The sequence below is a fragment of the Coniophora puteana genome (genome assembly GCF_000271625.1).
Source record: "Coniophora puteana RWD-64-598 SS2 unplaced genomic scaffold CONPUscaffold_7, whole genome shotgun sequence".
NCBI lineage: Eukaryota > Fungi > Basidiomycota > Agaricomycetes > Boletales > Coniophoraceae > Coniophora > Coniophora puteana.
Window position 1 is genome coordinate 2023079 of NW_006913059.1, and position 21834 is coordinate 2044912.

At 53.0% G+C, this 21834-nt stretch overlaps 6 protein-coding genes across 6 annotated transcripts; 2 read left to right on the top strand and 4 right to left on the bottom strand.

Moving 5' to 3' along the window:
* Nucleotides 1-863: 863 nt before the first annotated feature.
* On the top strand, nt 864-4606 carry CONPUDRAFT_125643 (uncharacterized protein; the record flags this gene model as incomplete). The annotated part of the gene is made up of 4 exons (XM_007771449.1): nt 864-1035; nt 1090-1137; nt 1191-3535; nt 3584-4606. 4 exons carry the CDS (start codon nt 864-866, stop codon nt 4577-4579), a joined length of 3561 nt encoding a protein of 1186 aa, XP_007769639.1. The 3' UTR covers nt 4580-4606.
* Nucleotides 4607-4672: 66 nt separating this feature from the next.
* Nucleotides 4673-7517, bottom strand: CONPUDRAFT_125646 (uncharacterized protein). Its single transcript, XM_007771450.1, has 8 exons — nt 7116-7517; nt 6694-7066; nt 6507-6625; nt 6277-6438; nt 6140-6215; nt 5954-6085; nt 5699-5892; nt 4673-5639 (listed from the first exon to the last, which is right to left on the bottom strand). The coding sequence occupies exons 2-8, from the start codon at nt 6770-6772 to the stop codon at nt 4929-4931; spliced, it is 1473 nt and encodes a 490-aa protein (XP_007769640.1). The 5' UTR covers nt 6773-7066; nt 7116-7517; the 3' UTR covers nt 4673-4928.
* Nucleotides 7518-8259: 742 nt separating this feature from the next.
* Nucleotides 8260-9968, bottom strand: CONPUDRAFT_166191 (uncharacterized protein; the record flags this gene model as incomplete). Its single annotated transcript, XM_007771451.1, has 7 exons — nt 8260-8643; nt 8736-9042; nt 9090-9310; nt 9365-9386; nt 9459-9668; nt 9739-9778; nt 9854-9968. The coding sequence occupies 7 exons, from the start codon at nt 9966-9968 to the stop codon at nt 8398-8400; spliced, it is 1161 nt and encodes a 386-aa protein (XP_007769641.1). The 3' UTR covers nt 8260-8397.
* A 493-nt stretch (nt 9969-10461) lies between these two features.
* CONPUDRAFT_154775 (WD40 repeat-like protein) lies at nt 10462-13514 on the top strand (the record flags this gene model as incomplete). Its single annotated transcript, XM_007771452.1, has 8 exons — nt 10462-11466; nt 11523-12566; nt 12624-12677; nt 12734-12757; nt 12817-12882; nt 12945-13193; nt 13255-13416; nt 13494-13514. The coding sequence occupies 8 exons, from the start codon at nt 10462-10464 to the stop codon at nt 13512-13514; spliced, it is 2625 nt and encodes an 874-aa protein (XP_007769642.1).
* Nucleotides 13515-15705: 2191 nt separating this feature from the next.
* CONPUDRAFT_125657 (AMP binding protein) lies at nt 15706-18325 on the bottom strand. Its single transcript, XM_007771453.1, has 6 exons — nt 17111-18325; nt 16917-17045; nt 16724-16854; nt 16470-16667; nt 16197-16309; nt 15706-16084 (listed from the first exon to the last, which is right to left on the bottom strand). Exons 1-6 carry the CDS (start codon nt 18141-18143, stop codon nt 15865-15867), a joined length of 1824 nt encoding a protein of 607 aa, XP_007769643.1. The 5' UTR covers nt 18144-18325; the 3' UTR covers nt 15706-15864.
* A 1010-nt stretch (nt 18326-19335) lies between these two features.
* CONPUDRAFT_90833 (glutamine synthetase guanido kinase) lies at nt 19336-20805 on the bottom strand (the record flags this gene model as incomplete). Its single annotated transcript, XM_007771454.1, has 5 exons — nt 19336-19404; nt 19459-20021; nt 20086-20215; nt 20273-20501; nt 20552-20805. 5 exons carry the CDS (start codon nt 20803-20805, stop codon nt 19336-19338), a joined length of 1245 nt encoding a protein of 414 aa, XP_007769644.1.
* Nucleotides 20806-21834: the final 1029 nt, after the last annotated feature.

Here is a 21834-nt window from a genome sequence, read left to right on the forward strand (position 1 = left end):
ACGATATGGTGACGGCCCGCCCGAGAGGTATCATTGACGGTGGCAGTGGTATCAGTAGCGCTGATGCCGGAAGCCCCAACGCTGAAGCAGCCGCCCCGATGGTGCCCAGCTACAGTGGGAAGCATCCCTTCTCTGGTAGCGGGAGCGGCCGCATGCCGCTGGCCCGACATCATCGAGGGAAATGACATGCCGCTGGCTCGAGGTCTTCGGGCTTAGGTACCTGCACTATGTGGGTGCGCGGTTACTCATCCCTGCGCCCTGCCAGAGCTTGAAGTCTCCCGCCCTCCGTCCCCCAGCATCGTTCCTCGACTGATCACAAGCTGCGTCTCAGCTCGCCTTCTTGTATCGCCTCGCTCATCCTGTATTAAGTACTACTGGATTGTGTGCTTGAAATACATGGATTTGTGCTTGTACTCCCGGATCCAATCCAGCGAGCTGCGGCAGCTCTACCACCTCATAGTGTGAACAGCCGCGCCTGCAGCGGTTCTAATCAGATATGATCTGTACGCCGAAGACGTAGGGATAGTGAGGTAGGGGCAGAATACGAGATAAGGGTAAATACGAAGGATAGGGGCTATCTGTCTACTTGTGGCTGACGCGACAAGATTAGGTGAATTTTGTGTTCCCACGCCCTTTCCCACGCCCGCGGCCAGACAGCTGGACAGCTCGCCAGACGCGGCATCCCCAAAATGCGAATTCCCCGTTAACCTGAGTGCACCAGCACCTTCTGGACCTCCCGCGGACTCTCGTGTCCCAGTTTCTCTTGACCTCTCAAGCTTGTACTCTGGAACCCCTGAAACACTGCTTTTCTCTGGCTTTTCTTGTTCCGCTTTGCCGAAAGTCTCTTCCGAGGCGTTTACACAATGGCGCACCCTCTCATCTGGCCAGGAAAAGTTTTCTATTACCCCATCGGCAACACGTCGCCTGTCTCGTTCACGCAGGATATCCCAGAAGATGTCAGCGCTCGAATCCTCCTCCTTGGATGCGGCGATCCAAGAAGTATCTTGTACACGTCATACATTCAAAGTCGGTCAGGTAAGCATCAAGTTAATATCAAACAGTGATCAGTCCACTGATCGTTGATCCCAGACAGACCCTTGGATTTTACGTGTTGTGATCATGAGCCTGCTGTGATAGGTTTATCTTCATCTTGATATCCATGCACGTTTTTGTCTAATATCAAGTATTAGCACGAAACATAATCCTGCTCACGATGCTTACCGAAGATGGTTTGGAAGATAAGCTGAAGAACATATGGAACATATTCTTCGACTTCTACATTGATGATCAGTCGTTTTCACTCCTTCAGGAGCACTGCGAAAAACTTCTAGCTGCCTCGACAACGATTGACGTCTGGAAGGCCTCTGCATATAGCCGTCCCATACGGTTCTGCACTGCTGATACGCTTCTCCAGGTACGCCAACATTGGCACCTATATGTTAAAAGTGCATCTTTTTCCGAGGGAGAGAAGAAAGCATTCAAAGATCGTTTCACTTCAAGCATGAAGAAAGCTTCGATGGTAGAGGAACAGTCGATGAATCTAAGCGTCACTCGCTCTGCCGGTCCTCTAGCGTTCGAGGCAGCTAAAACGCTAAGTTCTGACTTCGATCGCTTCTGGAAGACCGGGCTCACGGATCCTACCTCCCTTACCACCCCCAATGTTAACCCAACATTCGCGTATTCCATGGGACGGGATAACTTCTCCGTTCATTACGGAACGTATCCCCTCGCTTGCTTTCACTTGGCGGAACCGTTCTGTTCCAACGGTGGTGTTTCGCTTCTAGAGGCCACCATTTCGTCCGCTCGAAAACAGTTTCACGATTGGTGTATATCCATCTCAGGCGTTATGCGCTCTGAAGCGGAGCCAAGCGATCGGTGTCCCTTTGTAGTCAGGTTCTTCTGCGGCGACGCACTCGCTTTCTGTAAAGCTTTGCATCACTGCCAGGAAACTGGGTCGACTCGTACCCCTCACCTCATGGCCTCCTGGAGAACAACTCACATCCACCTCGACGACAGCTATCACTCATCTTCTGTAGCACTCGCACCGACTTCTTTCAACGTCGTTGACACGTCCAATCTCGTGGATCACCTGGGACTGATAAATGTACTCATCGTCGCTGAACCTCTGCTGGATAAAACCCCCTTCTCAGCGCTCTATACTGAGACGCTGCTGGCATCAGGCGCAGACCCTATCGCCGGTATTCTAGCGATCATCTTCGGAGACATACATGTTATGTCTGCTCTGATTGGCCTGGCTCCGACCACGCTTGTGTCACGCTTCGCTACGCAATCAAATACCCACGAGATTGTCTTACAGCAGGTAAAATCAAAATCCCCTCAGTTTCACGAGCGCTTGGTCTGGAGGCGTCCCGCACCAGCAAGTTCCTTTGCCAAGTCACCAGTTGGGCGACCCTCGTTTACCCCTGATAGTCTGTCGCGCATACTCACCAGTGTCTTCATGAAGATGTTCTCCAATGAAGACCCCGTGCTGATGCGCAGAGCAGTTTCAACATCTGTATCCGGTATGCGAGACAGCACTCTCATTCACTATGTCCGTCGTTCCTTCGTCGAGTTTCTCTCCCATGTTAGACGTCATGTCGACGCCGACTGGGATCGTACCATCGTGACTACATTCCACGCAATTCAGGATGACCGATCTCTCCTCTTGGGCTCGAACTTCTATCATGACTTCTGCGTTCACATGCACGAATCTGGCGTCTACACAGCCGATTGGCTCACCCCTTCTTTTGTTGCGTCTCAACAAAGAACGTCGACACTTCCTGCTCTGCGCCAGTGGAGAAGTGTACCCGCTGTCGTCTGGATAGTTTTCACTGTCCCTCGTTTCCGACTTCAGAAAGTCGAGCCTCTCCTTGACCAGGCTGCGACGCCAATTCTCCAGTGCGACCTCCAAGCTCCCCGTGCTCATAACATATTTCCATCACCGATAGTAACCTACGGTGAAGTTAAAGTAACGGGTAAAGGGGAGGACAAGCGTGTCGAAATCATTGAGGACAGCAAAGGTCGAGACGGATCTTCATCTCTCGTCGTTGCTTTGCAGGTACCATCGGCGGGCATAATGGCAGAGCCTGGGTTCTCGGTAGCTCTGGCCGTGCGGAGCACGCCTCAGTCAATCCAAACTCTGATGCAGCGCATGGGGCCGCGTATGCAGATTCACAAGGTTAGCTTGGAAGACAAGAGCGTCCATATCCTTGCGCACTCCCCTTTCCATCCTGAACGAGAGACAACGGCATTCCAAGAACTGCTGCGATCGATGTCCATTTCTGAAGCACCACGAGTCAACATTATGATGGATAGCGCTAGCGACAAGATTGACACGATGACCGTTCGGGTTGATGTAGTAGGAGCCAAAGCTAAAGAATCGCTTTCGAGTGGTGCCTCGGTGGACATGGAACCTTATGGCATTTGTGCAGTGAGAGTCTACTGTGGCGAGCACAGTCAGCTTCACGCTTTCCCTCTACCTGTCGACCATGACATTGCGAGACTTCGTGTCGCACGAAAGTCGTCTTACATCGAGGTAAGCGCATGCTTAGATATTCTTTACGACCGTATTCAGAGTTTATAGGTCGTTTCTCCGGTCGTCAACGCTGCATCGTCTCTGACCCGTAGATTCCCGGTCTATATCACGGATGAGGGATCCGCTCTCTGGAACGTACATCGGCTCAACTTGGACAAATCTCCGCTCCTCAATCCAGACCGCTTTCCCGCAAACAAGGCCTCGTTTAACTCGCATGTCTCCCTCATGATGTCCGACAAGGAACGTGCCATCCATGATGGCACTCGCATCTCAGATAGTGCAGCTCAGCACATCATAGTCAATCTCAAAGAGTCCATCCATTCAGTATTTCTTCACTCATTTGGGGAACAGGGGACGAAGGTACCGTGTGTCTTTGGACTTTCAGACCCTGATCCGGACGCTAGCCGTGGGGGAGTCTACACTCTTCTCTTCGTGCCCTCGATCCGCCTGGACCTTGTTGGAAATACCTTCGTCGCGGAATGCTGGGTCCTGCCGCTTACGGTCGATACCGTCGGTCGGTTGAATACCGCTCTAGCAAGCATCGGCCCGGGAATGGTACAAGTGAATACGCTAGGAAAAGAAGTAGAAGCTTGGAAGGAGCTCCTGCCCGCCCTCGTCGAGCGCTGCCGTACGTGGACGCACAGAGACACGTGCGAATATCGTGCTGAGGGCGCCAGCATCCCGTTGTCGATCAAGCACGAGGAGAGTCCTATATGCACCTGCGGGCGTGGCGTGGGCGCAGCGGACGTGGAGCTCTTCAGTGGAAAATGGAAGGCTTTTGTGCCATATGTTACGCGTGCGGCGCTGAGCCCGCTGTTCGCGGTGCCGTACATGGAGAGCGTTGGGAAGTTCCTTTCCGGTCCGAGCGCAACCTCAAGTGTGGGGCGGGCCGCTCCGCCACCGAATGGCGAATCTTGTGCGAAGTGCCACGGTCCAGGACAGCCAAGTCTGCTCCAATGTGGTCGATGCAAGGCGGTCAAGTACTGCTCAGCTCAATGTCAAAGGGAGGATTGGAAAACACATAAGCAGGTCTGCAAGTCTTGAAAGCTATCTCATGTCACCATCTGGGTTAGCATTTGAATACATATGTGTGGTGTCACCCGGCACTCCCGTGACACCACTAGACGCTTCTGCTGGTTGAACTGAAAAACTCGAGCAATATTGATTTGACAACATGATAACAGCTGGATGTGTGGTATAGCATACATGACGAATCCTACGATTCGACGCATATTCCGACTACCTCGCACAAAACACAAAATATGACCGCTAAATAGTAGTAAAAAACATGGACAGTCCAGCACATCCGGCGACAAATGAGTGACAATGGTAAATATAGGTCAGATGTATCATGCATACGCTCACCCGGCTTCTCTCAAGAAATAAGTCGTGGTTACCTGTCCAGTAGTCTCTTCTCGACGTGACTCCGCTCCAAGTCTGGGCTGTCTAGTGCACCTTCAGAATGTGAAAACCATGTCGGCGACTCGGGAAGCGACAGCCTCGACGCGTACTGGAGCTCCCTATTAGGTGATGGAGGAGTGCACACCAGTGACGGTCCCGAAGAATGTGCCGGGGACGGAGACGGTGCCAGCGACGGCTGGAAAGAAATCGCAAAAGACGCTGGTGACGTAGGCACGTCGAGGTGGATACGTGAGCGCGAGTGACCGCTTCGCGAGAATGCAAGTTGGACATGTCGCTGCGTTGGAGACCGTGAACGCCCTGTACCGAAATCCGCATCTCCTGGGCTCAGAGTGGACGGGTGCGAGCGCGGCCGTTCCTGGTTGTTGCTTGCAGCCCGTCCAGGTGGGCGAATCGACGCGCGGGACAGGGTGCTAGGCGGCGTTGTACTCTGAAGAATACTGAACGAGACACGAGAGCGGCTGGGGCTGATTGTCAGGTCCAGGTCTGACTTGAGATCAGCTGCCCGGACTCGCGTCTGCATCGGGTATGGTGGGTGGTCTCTGCTGATGACCGTGTCCTTGCGGAATTCAAGTGCGTTGCTACTTCTTTCCGGGTCTGAGTCGGTGCCATCAGAAGAGCGCTGTCTGGAAAATTCGACACGAATAAGAACCATGTAGAATGTGATTGAGATGATGGGGCTGATCTGATGACGTATCACTTCATCAAAATTTGGAAGCACAAGAGAGGAAGTGTGAGACGGACCATGTCAAGCAGTATATAGTATGCCCAGTTTTGCGTCAAGAAGCAAATGAGTGTCGCGCAAAGCGTCGCCGAGTAAAGCAGACCCGAATCGACAATGATACGCGGCAGCGGATCCAAGATGGATTGTCTGGCCTCTGTCGTGCTGTATCGCGCCGATGCCCGTGCAACGATCCAGATGCGGTATGCAAGCAGGCCTGTCAATCCCAGTAAGTTTCATGTAGACACGCTAGATAAAGACGGATAATAATGGCTCACCGGTGCTGAGCGCATTCGCGATCAGTGCTTCGAAGATGAATGCTAAAATCCACGAGACTGCATCAGAGGCGAAGATATTGTTCGGATCCTGAGTTTCGTGAGCCATCTCGTACACACTCCCAAAGCCTGAAACTATTGGCGCACATGAATCACTGTTGCTCGACATATCCCGTTATATCAGCTCACCTCCAATGGACAACCATAAATATACGGGCATAGCTATCACCCAAACAGACTGCCAAACAGTGTAACAGCGGTACATCTGAGACGCCATGTAGCATTCGCGTGAGGAGTTTTCAAAAAACAAGTTCGGATAAACGTACCAGGATCATGTCCGCTAGCATGGTCTCGAGCACGTACAGCGCGGTTTTTCCAACGAATCCCCACTGCCTGATGTTGGCAAAGAACAAAGCCTGCTGGGGCTGAGTCTCATTGCCATTCTTGACCAGACCGTCGATCAGACGACCAACGCCGATCGCTAAATGCTGAGACAGGAAACGCCAATGCGTCTTGTGAGATAAAGTCAATATGCCAGCGAAGGTCGCGTACGTACCGCAGTGCTCAGTATGAGCAGCGAAGTTGCGACAGTCACGCAACGCGGGTTGATTTCTCGGAGCCGTTTGCCATGTACAAGCACCCGTATGGTTATTCCGTACATGAAGACCGAGAACCCTAGATACCAAAACATGGGCTGTCAGATTCTCCAAGCAATGGTCAGACGCGGTTTGGGAGGTGCGTACCATACAGAATCCCCTCCAACACCGTGGAGATGATTGAGGCTGTATCAGGCGACGGGCCATGCGGATGCATAGCGCCCATTGCAAGCGGGGTGAACTAACCAGCCTTATATGGCGGATGAACCGGGGGAGGATGTATCAGTGACGGATTTGAGTGCCCAGAGCAGAACCTCCTCTGGCGAGCGAGTGGGATAAGGGTGGGCTAGCGAAAGGAAAGACAGGCCAGCCTTGCGGTACAGGGGGTTCGGGGAAAGAGGGAAAGAAAACCTGTCGCGGCGCGCTAGGGCGCGCCTATATACACCCTCGTGGACATGCCGTTCTATACGACCGTATAACGGCATGTTTCAAAAATAAATATCGCGGAGGCACGAAGATACTGTAAGTGCATCCGTGAAGGGAAATAAGGCAGGGGGGTCGTGACATACATGCCGTTGCGTGCACCAGAAGGTTGGTCGAACGGGGCGAGGGAAGGCGGCGAGAGAGAAGAGAAAGGGCGTGTTGATAGGCGCGACCGAAATTGCCGGCCCCTCTCACGGACGCGGACCCACGACGGGCCTAAGTTTATCGATCTGTTGCGAGGGCTTACTTTCGTCCCTGACTGCTCTTGGCTAGAGTCCTTTCAATCCAGCTCAAAAGAGGTTCTCAACGGATGTCAAAGGCCCACCTATGACGCAGTACTAATATGTCGTTGAACCGATGTTTGAGCGAATACGAAGTTGTGTGTTGGCTCCGGATCGTAAATCCGAACAAAGTTAAGCTTCGTCGGTCCCCCTGGCGCATCAATCAGGCACGATGCTCTAGAAGCCGAGAAGGTGAGCGGCACTTGGGAGACCATGCCCGAAGGGTTTGACTTGAACCACGCTTAGCGACACAAAGCGCTGAGCATCTAACCACATGCCTCATCCCCATGGTACGGAAAGAGCCGAAAAGACAGGGCTCGTGACAAAATCGCGTTTGCAGCCTCCAGCAGGCGGGAAACCTTTACGTGACACATGTCAAACTTTAATCGCAGGCTGGAACTTGGAAATCGGGATCTGTTCAAGATAAGCAGGTGTACCATGTAGACGCAACGCTAGCGGGTTTCTTCCTGCACGGTCATCGCCAGTGGAAGAACCGTTGATGCCTTGGTATGTGTACGGTTGTGCGAAATGAGGCCCGCCGCCACCGGGAAACATACAAAGATTTAGAGAAGATGCTCATCCGGCCAAGATTCGAGCACAACGCCGGACACCGTGGAAACAGCCCACATCCTCGACGTCGCAACTGGCGACTGGTGACGCATGTCGCGGATCCGCGGCGATCATATCCCATGGATGGAGGAGCGCCCAGCCTCGCGCGCGTCCGAGAGGCTTTCTGGCTTATCGCAACAAATTCTGAGATTTACAGCATAGGCGAATATACTCCGTTGGGTATGTCTGAGGAAGTGAAATGCGATTCGGAACGTTACGACTGCAAGAGATCTCACGCAAAATATGACTTGCATGCGCCAAAGACCTCGGGCTGCCGCGTTTGTATGTTGTAGATCTCACCGCGGCAACCGTGCTATCTGTCGGAGAACTGTGTGGATGTAAGAGTACCTGCTGGGTCGGTCGCTTGAATGAAGCCAGAAGTACAGAAGACACGCCGAGACAAAAGACTGCACAAAGGCGGAGAGACTGTTGTGGGATAAATGTCTTCAGACTGCTCCCTGGCACCAACTTTTCACCGCTAACAAATCCCCATAATCGGTAGCAGCTTGGTTGTCATCTTCCCATGGATGGCCTGCACCTCGCGAGCATATACACCTCCGCAAACGGAACGTCGGTCCGAGTCACCTGAAACACAAACATCCTCCAATCGTTGAGACTGCCGCGCAGTCTCCAGGTACCGCAATAATAGCACGACCAGCCCAGAGTCATCGCCCTTCTCGAACTTGATGAACGGCACTTTGGCGAAGCGCTCCTTCAACGAGGCCTACAGAGGACAGCATGTTAGTCAAAAGGGAGGCAGGCGCACACAAACTAAGCCAGAAAATAGAACCGAAGCTTTGAGATGCTCATCTTCACCTCCGTAAAGTTCTCATCCCCGCCAAATCCAGTGAATTTCAACGTCGCGCCCTTGACGAACGGCACCTCCTCCTTCACAACACCCGCCCCATCCTCCTCGTGTACCCGGATCTTCGAGCCAAGGAACTCGAAGTATATCTCGGGCTTGGGCCTGTCCTTCCCGCCTGCGGGCTTGTCACCATTCTTCTCCTGCTCCATCTCGCGGAACGCGCTGAAGCCCTTGCGCGACGAGACACTGTCCTTGCACATCTGCGCCGCCTTGCCAGTCAGACCCTTTTCTTTGATCTTCATGTCGCAGTATGCTTCCCTGTAGACATGGTTATAATTGTGAATTAGGAGAGGAAGACAGCGCACTTGGACATCGTGAGCAGCTCGCCACCCTCCCACGTCAGCTTCGGGTCCGCGTTCAGGAACGCCTCAGCGCCTTTGATGTCGGTGTACTCGGCGAATTTGAATCCCTTGAACTCCTTGTTTCCGTCCATGCGGTGCATGCGAACCGCGTTCGTCTGGCCATACTGGTTGAAGGACTCCTCGAGCTTCTTCTGCAAGCCAGAGTCCTCCGAACCGAAGCCTTTCTGTCAAACGACCCATTGAGCTCTTTCGTTTGGGACGGCACTCAGATGAAGGACTGGGCGCAGCACCGGGCCCAACCTGGACGTTACAGCGGAAGACGGATGACATGCTGAGAAGAAGTGCAGACTTTTATTCACCGCATATACGCACCGTTCAAACTGCCCCTTTGGTGGTTGGAGCTCCGTCAACCGACGCACCCCCTCCCCGGATTCGTCAAGCTCAAGCTCTTCGCTGGCACGCAGCGCGTCGACGAGCCATTCCGGCCCGTACGAGACGAAGTCCCGCATGCGCTTGAACGATGCGTTCGTTTTGATGGGGACCCAGTGTTCCTTGTCGGCCGTATGAAGCGTCCGCATGCACCTTTGAAGTAATGGAATACAGTTTCATGACGTTAGGCGTGAATGGACACCAGAACTAGGGATGTACTGACTTGTCAAATGGAAGGTTGGAGTCCCCGAAGTAAAACTCGGCTGAACAGCAAATGCAGACATAGATAATGAGCACCCATCGTAGATGTGCAGTAATCACTGACAGTAACGACATACCTTGTTTTCGTGCAGCAGCAATCTTCGTAAAGTCATCCTTTCCGCCTTCCATCTCAACGTCTGCCTCTGGTATTGGTGCCGCGGTTGGTTCTGTAGGTTTGATGTCTGTCGACATTTTCAAGTAGTTTTGAGTGACCTCAGGAGGAAATTTGGAGGCGGGTGGATGGCAGTCGCAAAGTACAACCAGAGGTAAGGATGGATGGCGAGAACTCAGAGGCAAAGAAGCAAAGACGGTCAACGGAGATTTTGATGGGTTACAGTTCGGGTCGGGGGCATAAAGCCCCTGTTCTGGCTGGCCTTGGCGCATTGACCGTCACTCCCTTGCCAGGGCACCTTGCAGGCGGAACCACTTCCTCATCAGATTCGCATAAATCTTTGCGTTTAATTCTCAACAGTGCTGGATCAAGCTGGTTTGCGAGAGTCAGGAGGTATGAATACCCAATGAAAGCCCAGCGCTCATTCGTAAGCGCCTATCACCGGCGCTGCGCGTAAAATCCCGGCACACGCACACACACAGCACACACGTTGTCCTCCTCGCTTCCCTTCCTCTCCTCGGCCTCTTCCTCGAGTCATCTTCGTATTTCCAGCTTTTACCAGTCACCCGAAGCATGACTTCCGTGTCCGAAGAACAACAGGACGGTGGGTCCGAAGTACAAAGTATCGATGCTCAAACTACGGCAAAAACAGACGATCAGCCTTTCAAGCCTTTTACAGGACACGAAAGCGGTATTAATACCATCTCATACTCACCTGACGGCAAGTCCATTGCAACAGGCTCAGGAGACAACACGATCCGCGTCTGGGACGCCAATTCGGGCAGACAAGTAGGGAATACGATGCGCGGACACACTAACGACGTCTACAACATTTCTTACTCTCCCTCCGGAAACTCCCTTGTATCTTGCAGCCACGATGGCACTGTGCGTTTCTGGGACATCACAGGTGCCGGAGGCGCGTATGCAAAGACCCTTGGGCTAAAAGAAAGTCTAGTACGGGTTGCCAAGTATTCTCTGGACGGGCGGTACATTGCTACTGGAGGCATGGACGAGACGCTCAAGATCTGGGACACACGCGAGGAAAGGCTGAAGGCCGAATACCACGGCCATACCATGTGGGTTTTCTCTGCAGCGTGGCATCCAAGTGGGAAGCGACTTGCAACGAGCTCCATGGACAAAAAGGTTCGCGTCTTCGACTTGACGAAGCCTAACGTGGTGTCTTTGCTCATTGAGGGACATCGAGACAATGTCAATTCATTGATGTACTCGCCAGATGGAAACTTTCTGGCGAGTGGGGCGAACGACTGCACCGTGCGGCTATGGGATGTACCGACGGGGAAGGCCGTGAAGAGTCCATTTCGAGGCCATAAGCGCGACGTTAGGTCCGTGGCATGGTCTCCTGACAGCACGCGCATCGTCAGTGGCGCTGGCGACTATACAGTTCGCGTCTGGGATGCCAGTACTGGTCAAACTCTCTTCAACGGAGCTTTGTATGCACATAAAATCGACATACGGAGCATTTCGTACTGTTCCGATGGAAGGTTCTTTGCGTCAGCGGATGGAAGCGGCCGAGTTCAAGTATGGGACGCGCTTACAGGCAAACCATCACTTCCTTTGGTAAGTACTATCAACCTGCAAGCTCTGCACACATCGGAGTAAACATACTCCGCCAGCTTTCCGACGAGGAACTTTCGTCTTGCAAAGAATCGGCAAGACATAACAACGGAGATGATACGAGAGACAGTAAACCCGGAGAGATGCGAGCTGGAGCATCCATTTCAGCGATCGCGTGGTTTTCAGACGGCAAACGCTTCGCAACTGCTGGAGAGGAACCTGTTGTACGCATCTGGAGTGCCAATACTGGCATGCAGATTGGCGAGATTACCGGCCACCATGAAACTATCAACGCATTATCCATCTCCGCCGACGGCACAAAGCTCGCGACGGCATCCGATGATCACACTGTCCTCCTTTTCGATACACGATCTATGCACTTATTGGTGGATCCTCTCACTGGCCACAAGGGAGCAGTCTACGTTGTCAAGCTGACGCCTGACGGCACTCGAGTAGTCAGTGGAGGCCACGACAACACGGTGCGTCTGTGGGACGCACGCACCGGCAGAGCTCTCCACGTCTTTGAGACTCACACAGGCGCTGTGCGTGCGCTCTCTGTGACAAAAGATGGGAGCAAGTTGGCAAGCGGGGGAGACGACAACTGTGTCTACGTCTGGGATATGCGAACTTTTGAGCGCCTCGCGGGACCGTTCCAACACGATGGTTCTGTCCGTTCCGTGAGCTTTGCTCCTGACGGTTCGCGGCTCATTAGCGGCTCAGACGACTTCACCGCCCGTGTTTGGAAGATTGCGACTGGCAGCCTCGCATTTGATCCTATCCGCGTTCATGCAGGCCCAATTGGGGTGGTCGATTGGTCGCCAGACGGTACAACGCTATTGACCGCAGGCGCTCACGACTGGACGATATGGACATGGGATGCGTCCACCTGTGAACGTATTCTAGGCCCTTTAGAGCCGTTACACTTGGGTGATGTCAAGATATTTACCTCTTTAGACGGCCGTGCCAACGGTATCGCAGCCGCTTCCTTTTCTCCAGATGGAAAGCGCTTCGTCAATGGCTTCATGGACCACGGGATTCATATGTGGGATACAGCCACGGGCAAGGTTATTCTTCCAAAAGCTGAAAAGGACAAGAATAATGAGGTAGTGTGGTTTCTAAATCTCTGCGTCCGGTTCTGATCACTTTGCACTCTCACCCAGTCAGACTCAGGGAAGACGGAGGCGAGTAAACGTGACGGCGTGCAACGACAGCCTGTAAACTTTGAGTGTCCTATAATATCGCAAATTCATAGCTAACCGCTATCATACAGAGCTTAAGCGACAGTATAATGAATGTAAGCCCTCGAACCCCTAGCGATTTTCCCATCAAGGAAGTTTTGACCCTATGCTTTAGATGCCCGCAACAGTGAGTAGGAGGAATCCAGCCTCAGCGTCCAGAAGCTTTTGGGACGACACGGACGTAAGTCATTTGATACACGCTCTTGAGTCTTGCTTCTTAACATACAGATGTCTTATTTATAGATTGGTGCCCCTTCAAGAAGACATGGTAAATCAGAGAATGGTAGAAAGAACACGAGGAACAGCGATAAGTTGCAGAACAAGGGCAACATTCTCGGGCGATTTTGGCGGCAACGAGCAGACCAACCTGTCTCGAAAATCAAGGGAAAGAACAAAGAACAGATAACTGAAACCAACAGCCCCGGATACCACGCGGAGACTCGTATACTCGGGCCGCCTGCTACAGAAATATCCGCAGCACACGACAAGCTGGTACGTCATCGACTCTGCTAGCCGTTTGTTTCGTTGTTGAATCCCACATACTGGTATTCAGCGTGTGGTGGCGGCAGGATATGACCCGCGTGAGAGATTCCGCACATGCGCCGAGCCAGAATATGACGACGAGAGAGACTCGCCGACAGGCTCGATGAGCCCTGTTCAGCCGGAAGACGGCTCAAGTAGTGACGATGAGAGCGAGCATGGACTGGTCAAGACCGTATGTTTTTGTCTGTGCCTGCCGTGGTGTAAATGATTCCATCTTACGTGATATATCACTCACATCATATGGAAAAGACCCTACATGTCAACAATTAGCTATTATCAGCAATGGCCTTGTACAGAATCAATGAGTTTTATGTCTGTCTACGTGATCTTCGTCTTCCACAAAATGAGTTTTACGTCTATCTACGTGATCTTCGTCTTCCACAGGTCTCTTGCCTAAGCCAACGCGTAATCCACCACCAGGTAGAACTATCGAAGACGGTTTGAGTAAGGCAGTCAAGACTTATGATGCGAACCAGACTGAAGGACGGACTCTGCCTTGCTGTGCTTTACCATGTTTCTCACATATTCTGACATAGCAATACAATAGTGGTGTAGTGGTGGGAGTATTGCATCGAGAGTTGACGAAGTGTTGACATGGCTGATTGCGAAAAGAATCAGTTGGAGCTGAGCGCCTAAGAAGATCGGGCCTTTGCAATCAAAATCAACCTTTTGCCACCATGAAAGTGTGCCAGTGTTGTCGCGTAGGGTTGGGTCACGCAAAGGGCTCTAAACTCATCTTTAAGCGAGGAGAGGCGTCGGAGCCGTTGCGGTACCGAAAAACACTCTTATATTAACACATTACGACATGCGGTTGATCCCTGGGCTGCTCCGTACGACGATCGCCATTCACGAGGCTGAACGATCCAACGGCAAAACAATAGGCATGACGCGTGAGCGATAGAAACAATGGAACGAATGGATACGATGTGACTGTGGAAGACGAGAATGAGAGAATCAATTAATCATGGCCTTGCAGCTGTCGTTAAAAGCTAAGATAGGGTCGATAGCTCTCATACGGTAATATGAACAGAGAGGGAGATCGAGAAATGCATGTATGGTGGCAGAAAAGTATGGAATATAAAGGCGGGTAACGTATTACAAAGGAGAGAATATTAACTATTAATCGTATCTACAAGCAGATGGTCGGCTTTTGTTTGCCGTTGCTTGGTTGCAGACTCCTATGCTCTTCACAGCACTCTCGCTCGCTGCTCCGAAAGACTGAATGCAGGACCAGAGAAATGCCCCAAATCACACTTCCGCACCCGTTTACGAACCGCTGTTGAATGTGGGCCGCGTCAGCTCATGCCCACAAGACGACGGGATCGACCGGTTTGTTGAAGCAGAATTGTTCGAATGCGAATTGTATTGAATTGTACAGTACATTGACCAATCGGAACGTGCGTTGGTGTTTGGTGTCCCCTTTGTCGATGCATTTTCAGGATCCAGAGCCCTACATCTCCTAAAGTCCAAATGCATTCAGACGATTTCCTGATGCAGTGTTAAGCCCCTGGGCCCTTTCATCTATAAGAGTGGGCCAATCGTCGCCCGAATCTTCCAGTCCCTCATCATCTCCCTTCACCTTGCCTCCTCCTTCCTCGCCCCTCGTCATCATGCGAGTTGTAGTACCCTATGCACGAGGGCATTGTCGTTGTAAGTACGAGAATTATCGCCAGGTTAGGGCAAGCGAGTCCACCAAGGCGACCGCAAAGCTCACGCTATTTCTCTGGCCTGACTAGCGCGTCATGATAAGTTCGTCATGAGTATATAGCCTGGCGCGCCGATGGAACTAGAATATTCAGTCAACCGATGGTATTCGCACTTGGGTGCGTCTGCTTAACGTCGTCTACGAACAGCGTGTCGGCTCCTGTCCGATGTTTTTGATCTGGCGGCGTCAGAGTACGTTCGCGGCGCTATTGGGATTGTGCTTCCACTTTCCTTGCGACATTGCTATCATCCTGTTAATGTACTGTGGTACCAAAATGATATTATAATTGTATTTCCCTCCATTGCCGTCTAAATGCCGAAGATTAACGGAGGCGTGTCTTGTGGAACTGTAAGGAGCATACGCCGCAAAGGGGACGTGGCGAATTCAACGCGATATCTTCCATTCAAACCATGCAAGCCAAATACAACCAAGTAGTCTGCGTCGTAAGGTTGAAGATACGATTAATAATAGCACGGGACCACGACCGAGTCAACGATCTGTAATTCCAGAAAGAAAAAATAGTGGATGACGTATTCGAATTGTCCCCAGATCAACCACAGGTCGACCCCACCTCATAGTATCGCCTTCGGACCAATCTAACCTCATATCATACAGCCGTCAGATCTGGACGTGGTGCTTGGACACGTTCTCTGGCACGATTAATAACGTACCAGTGAAGAGCCAGATTCAAGTGGCCTATCGCCTATAGCATAGACCGTTTGCCTTGAACCTGATAGCACGAGCTTCGCTAGGTGTAAAAGTAACAAGGCCGTTCGATGCTTTGGGTTGACAGTAAAACTCTACAACAAAGCAATCTACCGCAAATAAAAAATAAGCTATAAGCGTTACTCACATACGAGTCGCTCTAAATGTATATAGATACCCCCACCTCCCAGCAGACCAGGGCCAGGACGACTAAAGCTTCGCCCTGACGACCCTACCCTCAACCACCTCCGTCTTCGCGCGCTCGCGCAGCTCCCTCCGCAGGATCTTGCCCGCCGCGCTCTTGGGTATCACGTCCACAAAAACAACACCGCCACGCAGCTTCTTGTGCTGCGCCACGCGCCCTGCGACGAACTCCTGCACCGCCGCGGGCGTGAGGGAATCGTCGGGGGCGGCTTTCACGACGTATGCTCTGGGAGGTGCGGAATGATTGGTGAGTACACGCGGGAGTAATGCCATTGGGAACGAGTCAGGGTTGAGGATGGCCCAGAGACGTAGCAATGGAAACCGGGAAGGAAACGTACCTGGGTAACTCTGTTGCCTCTTCCTTGCTCTCTACGCCGATCACTGCCGCATCAGCGATCTGCGGGTGTTGCAAGAGCACGCTCTCCAGTTCTGCCGGCGGCACTTGGAAGCCCTGCAAATTGAAAATCAGCCAACCCTGCTGCTGCGATCTGCGTCACTATGGATGGAGAAACCAGGAGAGCCCCCGAAGTCCCCAGCGGGGGCACAAGCGACTTTACACATCTCCCAGAAATCGTGGAATAAAGAAGGGTAGGTAGGATAGGGAGACGTACCTTGTACTTGATCAGCTCCTTCCGCCTGTCCACAATCGTATAATACCCATCCTTATCGCGCACGGCAACATCACCCGTCTTGAACCACCCGTCGGGCGTGATCGAGTTTTCCGTCGCGGAAGCGTTGTTCAGGTACCCCTTCATCACTGTGGGCCCGCGTATCCAGAGTTCGCCCGCCCCTGGGATGTCGGTTGTTTTCTGTGTGCGTGCACCGTTAACAGGGTGAGCAGCGGTGGTTGTGGAAAGTTACACACCTCGCCGTTCTCCTCGCTGACGAGGCGTGCCTCGAGGTTGGGTAAGAGAAAACCGGTGGTGCCGACGTGCTCGAGAGCGTACTCTTTGGGGAGGAGGAGCGTGGTGGGTGAGGTCTCTGTTAGGCCGTATCCTGTACCGTTGCAATCGTGAGCGGAGGGTCAGCGGCGCAAGAGAAGAGGGAACAGGACTGACCCTGCGTGATGACAACGGTGTTTCCGTGCTCGAGGAACCGCTTGCGGACGGCAGAGACGAGGTCCGCCCCGAGTGGAGCTGCACCCGAGAACATGGTCTCGAGCGATGACATGTCGTACTTCTCCACCGCTATCTCACAGGAAACCTAGTCAGCGCCAGCGACTCAACGCTACGTGATGAAGTAAAGAACGCACCAGGATGCTTTGCAAACACGACCAGAATCGGAGGGACGATGAGCGCAATCGTCGGCCTATACTTCTGCACGGCCCAACAGAATCTCTCCGGGTCGAACTTGGCCAAGATCACGCTTGGGACACCCCTTGAAAGCGGATACTGCAACAGCTTGATCGCACCGTAGATATGATAAAACGGTAGCACACCGAACAGCGCGTCCTGGTACGCCTTCACCACCTCTCCCTTGGCGCCTCGTTCCGGACCGATCTTCAGTGGAGGGAACGCGGGCCGCAAAATCTCGAGAAGGGATGTAATGTTGAAGTGCGTCGTCTCGACACCCTTTGGCTTGCCGGTTGTGCCGGAGGAGTAGCAGAGGTACACTGTGCTGTCCGCCAACGCACCAGGGAACGCGACCTCCTGCACGAGCTCGCCCCGTCCAATCAGCTCGCTGAGCCGCGTGAGCCCCTTCAGAGCCGCCGGCTTGCCCGGCTCGAGCTCCGGTGCGCCCGTGAGCCACGTCGTATCAGCTACGACGATCCTCCTGTTGATCTCCGCCCCGTCGATACCCAGTGATTTCAGCATCTTGCGCACGACAGGCACAAGGGGCGGGTACGCCAGGATCAAATGCGCCTGCGAGTCCGTATATTGGTGCGCGAGCTCGGTTGACGTGTACGCGCTGTTCGCAAGTGTCGCGCGGTACCCTGCTGCAACTGCGCCGAGGAGCATCACGGGCCACGCGAGGCTGTTGGGCGAGAAGATGAGCACCGTCGGCGGGGTGGGCACCGGGCGGCCATGGAGCGGCGCGAGCGCAGCCGGCGGGTTGAGCAGGGAGTGTGCGAGCTGCAGACACAGAGTACGGAGCTGCACGCGCGAGAGGGACGCGCCGGAGACAGCGTCGATGAAGGCGGGGTAGTGCGCGGGGAAGCCGCCGATGATGCCTGGGACAGCGGAGGCGCCGAGCATATGGGTGAAGATGGAGCGGCGGGGAAGGTGCACTGATTTGTACGGGGAGGTGTAGATCACCTCTGACGGTGTGAGTGCATTGGTGGGCATTGTTGAGCGTCGGAGAGGATGGTGAAGGTGGGCTCGGGGATGTGATGGGGTGTCGACGAGGTGCTGTCGGTTTTTGAAGGAGATGCGGGGGTACTATGTAGTCTGCAGCCGGGTGAGCCGGGATGAGGAGGTCACCGGAACATGTGCTTTGATGGCCCAATGACAGTTTCCGCATTCAAAACCCCCTTTTCATCCACGACCATCCTCCGGCGTCCGTTGCTACATCCAATCGCAAAGGCTCGACAAAGCTTGATGACATTGGTAGGTCGGGGCGGTGGTGGTGGCTCAGAATGAAAGATAAGATTGTCGGTGAGCGCCCAGTGGAGCCGAAGCGAGCAGGGGCGTGGCGGTGCTACGCGGACCTCGATGACCTCGTGGTCGACGTCCAGTGATCGGTTTAATGGTCTTCAGCACTTCAGAACTTGGGTATCACCTTACCACACGAAGCGAAGACCACCGTCTTAGACGTAGGCTATGTTCCTTCTTACCCATCGCATCGGATGTCCTGCCACTTGATGTACTCGCATCTGGGCCCACTCCAATTTGTAGCCCAATCGGAACCTCAAGTCATGTAAGTTAGGGCCTACTCTTTACTGTGAGGAATGACTTTCTTCCCACAAGTATACATCTCTGCCTACGGAAAAATAGGCCGACTCGACGATCATTAACATGGCGCATTGAAACATGTCTGGACGGCACGTAGGCTAATCCGGCTATCGGGTGCGTACTACAAACCTATCTTGTCCCCGTGTGTCCCCGTGTGTGCCCGCATGTACCCGTATAGTCTTACCCAAGTCCCTTTCACCTTCATTCTGTTGCGTCACTCTCGGGTGCTCGGCGTCCTCGGGAACCGTTGCCGGAGAACTCTGGCCCGAGACCTCGATTAGAACCTATGTCTGTAAGTCAAGGATCAGCCACCTACCAAGCAGGATTCCCTCGTCTCGTGAAACGCCTCTTTTGCACTACGTCTACGCTGAATCTTCTCTGTTTTGTCTTTGAACACTGCTTGGCTCTCACTTGTTGGAGGCCATTACACCTATAGTACATCACGAAACCCCGGTCTTCGTCCTTCTTACCGATGTTATGTCATCCCCTTTGCGCAGCATTCATGCCTACGCCAGTCGGCGTCTTCGCAGCCCCGCCTCTGTCAATTTATTCGTGCCACTTTCACGCCTGTATCAATACACAGGCTCTAGAACGACTCTACCAAGCGCTTTGCTTGATCTCTCTCAGTTCCCCTACTGAACACACCCTCGGCGACCTGAATGCCAGCACGATCAACATTTATGCGAAAACGTCTTCAACCAGAACGCACCTCGTTAACAGCTAGGAATGCCTCTACCCCATCTTTTCCCATCACCTCCTTCATGCTTTCGTCGTTCATGAGACTGTCTCGTGCTTCCTCCCTGGTCAAAGCCATCCGCCTCGTTATGCCCCTTTCCTGCCTCTCGGCCTCGCTCATATCGCCCGGCGTCTTATCCCCCGAGCAATCCAGCATACCACTCTCCTTCCTGTGTTTGACACCGAGCACACCCGCCGCGATGATTGCCGCTAGCGACAAGTACGGATTGGCGAGGCCGTCGACGCATCTCACCTCAAAGTTTCGCGAGCGCGGGAGGCGGGCGTTGCACAGTCGGATGGGGCAGTCGCGGTTATCGACTCCCCATGCGATCCACGAGCCCCCGGACCAAACGCCATCCCGCACGCGCTTGTAGCTCGGAGAGAGGGGCTGCGTGTACGCCTGTACCGAGTGGAGGTGGTCGAGAAGTCCGGCAAGAAAGGTGCTTTGCAGGTGATCGAGGTGCGGTGATGTCGTCGAAGGCTCTTGCACGGCTGACCGCGTGTGGGGGGATATATGAGTATGGCAGGCTGTGCCGTCTAGGGATGCATATCTGGTCAGGCAAGAGACTCCGACGTGAGGGAGAAGTATACGTGCGGTTACCGAGATTGAAGTGTGGTGCGAATGTCGCACGCAGACCGTGTTTGCACGCGATATTGAAGATTATCTGACGTGTCTGCACAAGGGCGTCTACTGCTTCCAACGGTGGAAGAGGGCCGGTGACTATTTCATACTGTGTATCGGCGCTTCCATGGTCAGAAGCAGTGTAGATTTACAACTGACTGCATACCTGGCCTAGAGCAGCCTCTGCGTGGAACATCTGCAATTCAATCCCTGATCCTTGCACTGCCTCTGCGATCTCGTCAAGCACCTGTTGGCCTTGCTTGCCGGTATCAAAGCTGCTGGCCATGCACCAACCTCCGCTGTTGACTGCGCATGGAGGATTCGTGGAGGATAGAAGCACGAACTCTGACTCGAATCCTACAATGAACTCGACGCCTAGGTTCTCCTTTGTTTCTCTATGCCCTTGCATCAGTCTTACTGTCCACCATAGTTTCATGACACGCACCTAACGATCTTCTTAAGAATTGTTCGTGGGCAGATAGACACTTCTAGGCTTTCCCCTCCTCCAGCCAATGGTTTGGGGACCTTCTCTTCGAAGGACGCCATTAACGTCACATGCCCTACCGCATACGGACAATGCCTCAAGCTGTCCATGTCGAAGCGAAGGAGATACTCGCCAACGGTGGAGAAGTCGCCTACGACCTCGTTCACAACTGCGGTGAGCGCTGCCACATTGGTGGTCACGCCGGCTTGTGGCATAGCGATGAGCTTTTTGAAGTATTCCATAGGCACGATGCGCATGCGCACGCCATTGGATATGTCGACCCATTGCACCCGGACGTATCTGTTCACCGCGTGCATCGCCGCCGGCGCCCAGCCGAAAAACAAGACGATGAATACTTAGCACAAAACAACTGCGCGTCCCACGCAGATCTCAATGGTACAACGTACCGTGCTGTGCTGAGTTGATCTGGTGACAGTGTGCCCAGTGATTTGGAGATAGATTCAAGGGTATAAGAAAAGCTATGATTTGCTGGGGTCAAATACATGTCAGCTTTGAGTACTGAGTGGGAGCGGTAAAGAGTGGTGAACAGACAAGAAGCACTGGTGCGTAATATAAGTACTCTCATCCAGCTAGCCTTCTAGTTTTAGAATGGTAATATTTCATTCCCTCCCCCTTCGCGAATAAGCAATGCCCATCCCGAAAGAACTCTATTCTGGCCTCCATCTCGGCATTCACACAATCAAAGGTCCACCCTTCATTCGTGCGCAGCAGCGTTCATTTCCACAAGGATAATAGAGCGGGGCGTAATGCTGCTCAGTATCGGGCTGCTTAGTTGTGGAATGAGTCGTTTACATCACATCTATCCATTAATTTCCCGCTGATCACATTGATCCTACACTGGATTCTGCATACACTCGAGGCCATGATGAACGTTATCGCATCTTCTGAGAGGACCTTACAATTTCTTCAAGTTGTACACCGCCATGCTCTCAGATGTCATTAACCACCTACTCCAACGCCCTTGAGGCATTAATTACATGTATAAGCAGCAAAGTATCAGCGCACAGTGTTCAGATTCTATCACGTTCGGGATGAACGCCACAGGCCAAGATATAAAAGGAAACCTCCGTCGTATCAAAATGTCAAACAAATGTCAGTAAAAGCCTGCCATACTTTTGAATATACGAGTTATTATTGCGTCACGGGCGTCACGCGTCACCTGGCAAGAGCCCTAAACCGCAACGATGTTGTCCAGTGTATCTACTCAGCATTTGCTGTGGCAC

What these genes read in the sequence shown, in the direction of transcription:
- CONPUDRAFT_125646 (XM_007771450.1), bottom strand. Translation starts at nt 6,772, where the DNA reads ATGGGCGCTATGCATCCGCATGGCCCGTCGCCTGATACAGCCTCAATC. An exon ending in GTTGGAGGGGATTCTGTATG is followed by an intron (nt 6,626 to 6,693) that starts GTACGCACCTCC and finishes TTTGGTATCTAG; the next exon opens with GGTTCTCGGTCTTCATGTAC. An exon ending in CGCGAATGCGCTCAGCACCG is followed by an intron (nt 5,893 to 5,953) that starts GTGAGCCATTAT and finishes TGGGATTGACAG; the next exon opens with GCCTGCTTGCATACCGCATC.
- CONPUDRAFT_125657 (XM_007771453.1), bottom strand. Translation starts at nt 18,143, where the DNA reads ATGCCCACCAATGCACTCACACCGTCAGAGGTGATCTACACCTCCCCG. An exon ending in CGTGTTTGCAAAGCATCCTG is followed by an intron (nt 17,046 to 17,110) that starts GTGCGTTCTTTA and finishes CCTGTGAGATAG; the next exon opens with CGGTGGAGAAGTACGACATG. An exon ending in AGGAGCTGATCAAGTACAAG is followed by an intron (nt 16,310 to 16,469) that starts GTACGTCTCCCT and finishes TTCAATTTGCAG; the next exon opens with GGCTTCCAAGTGCCGCCGGC.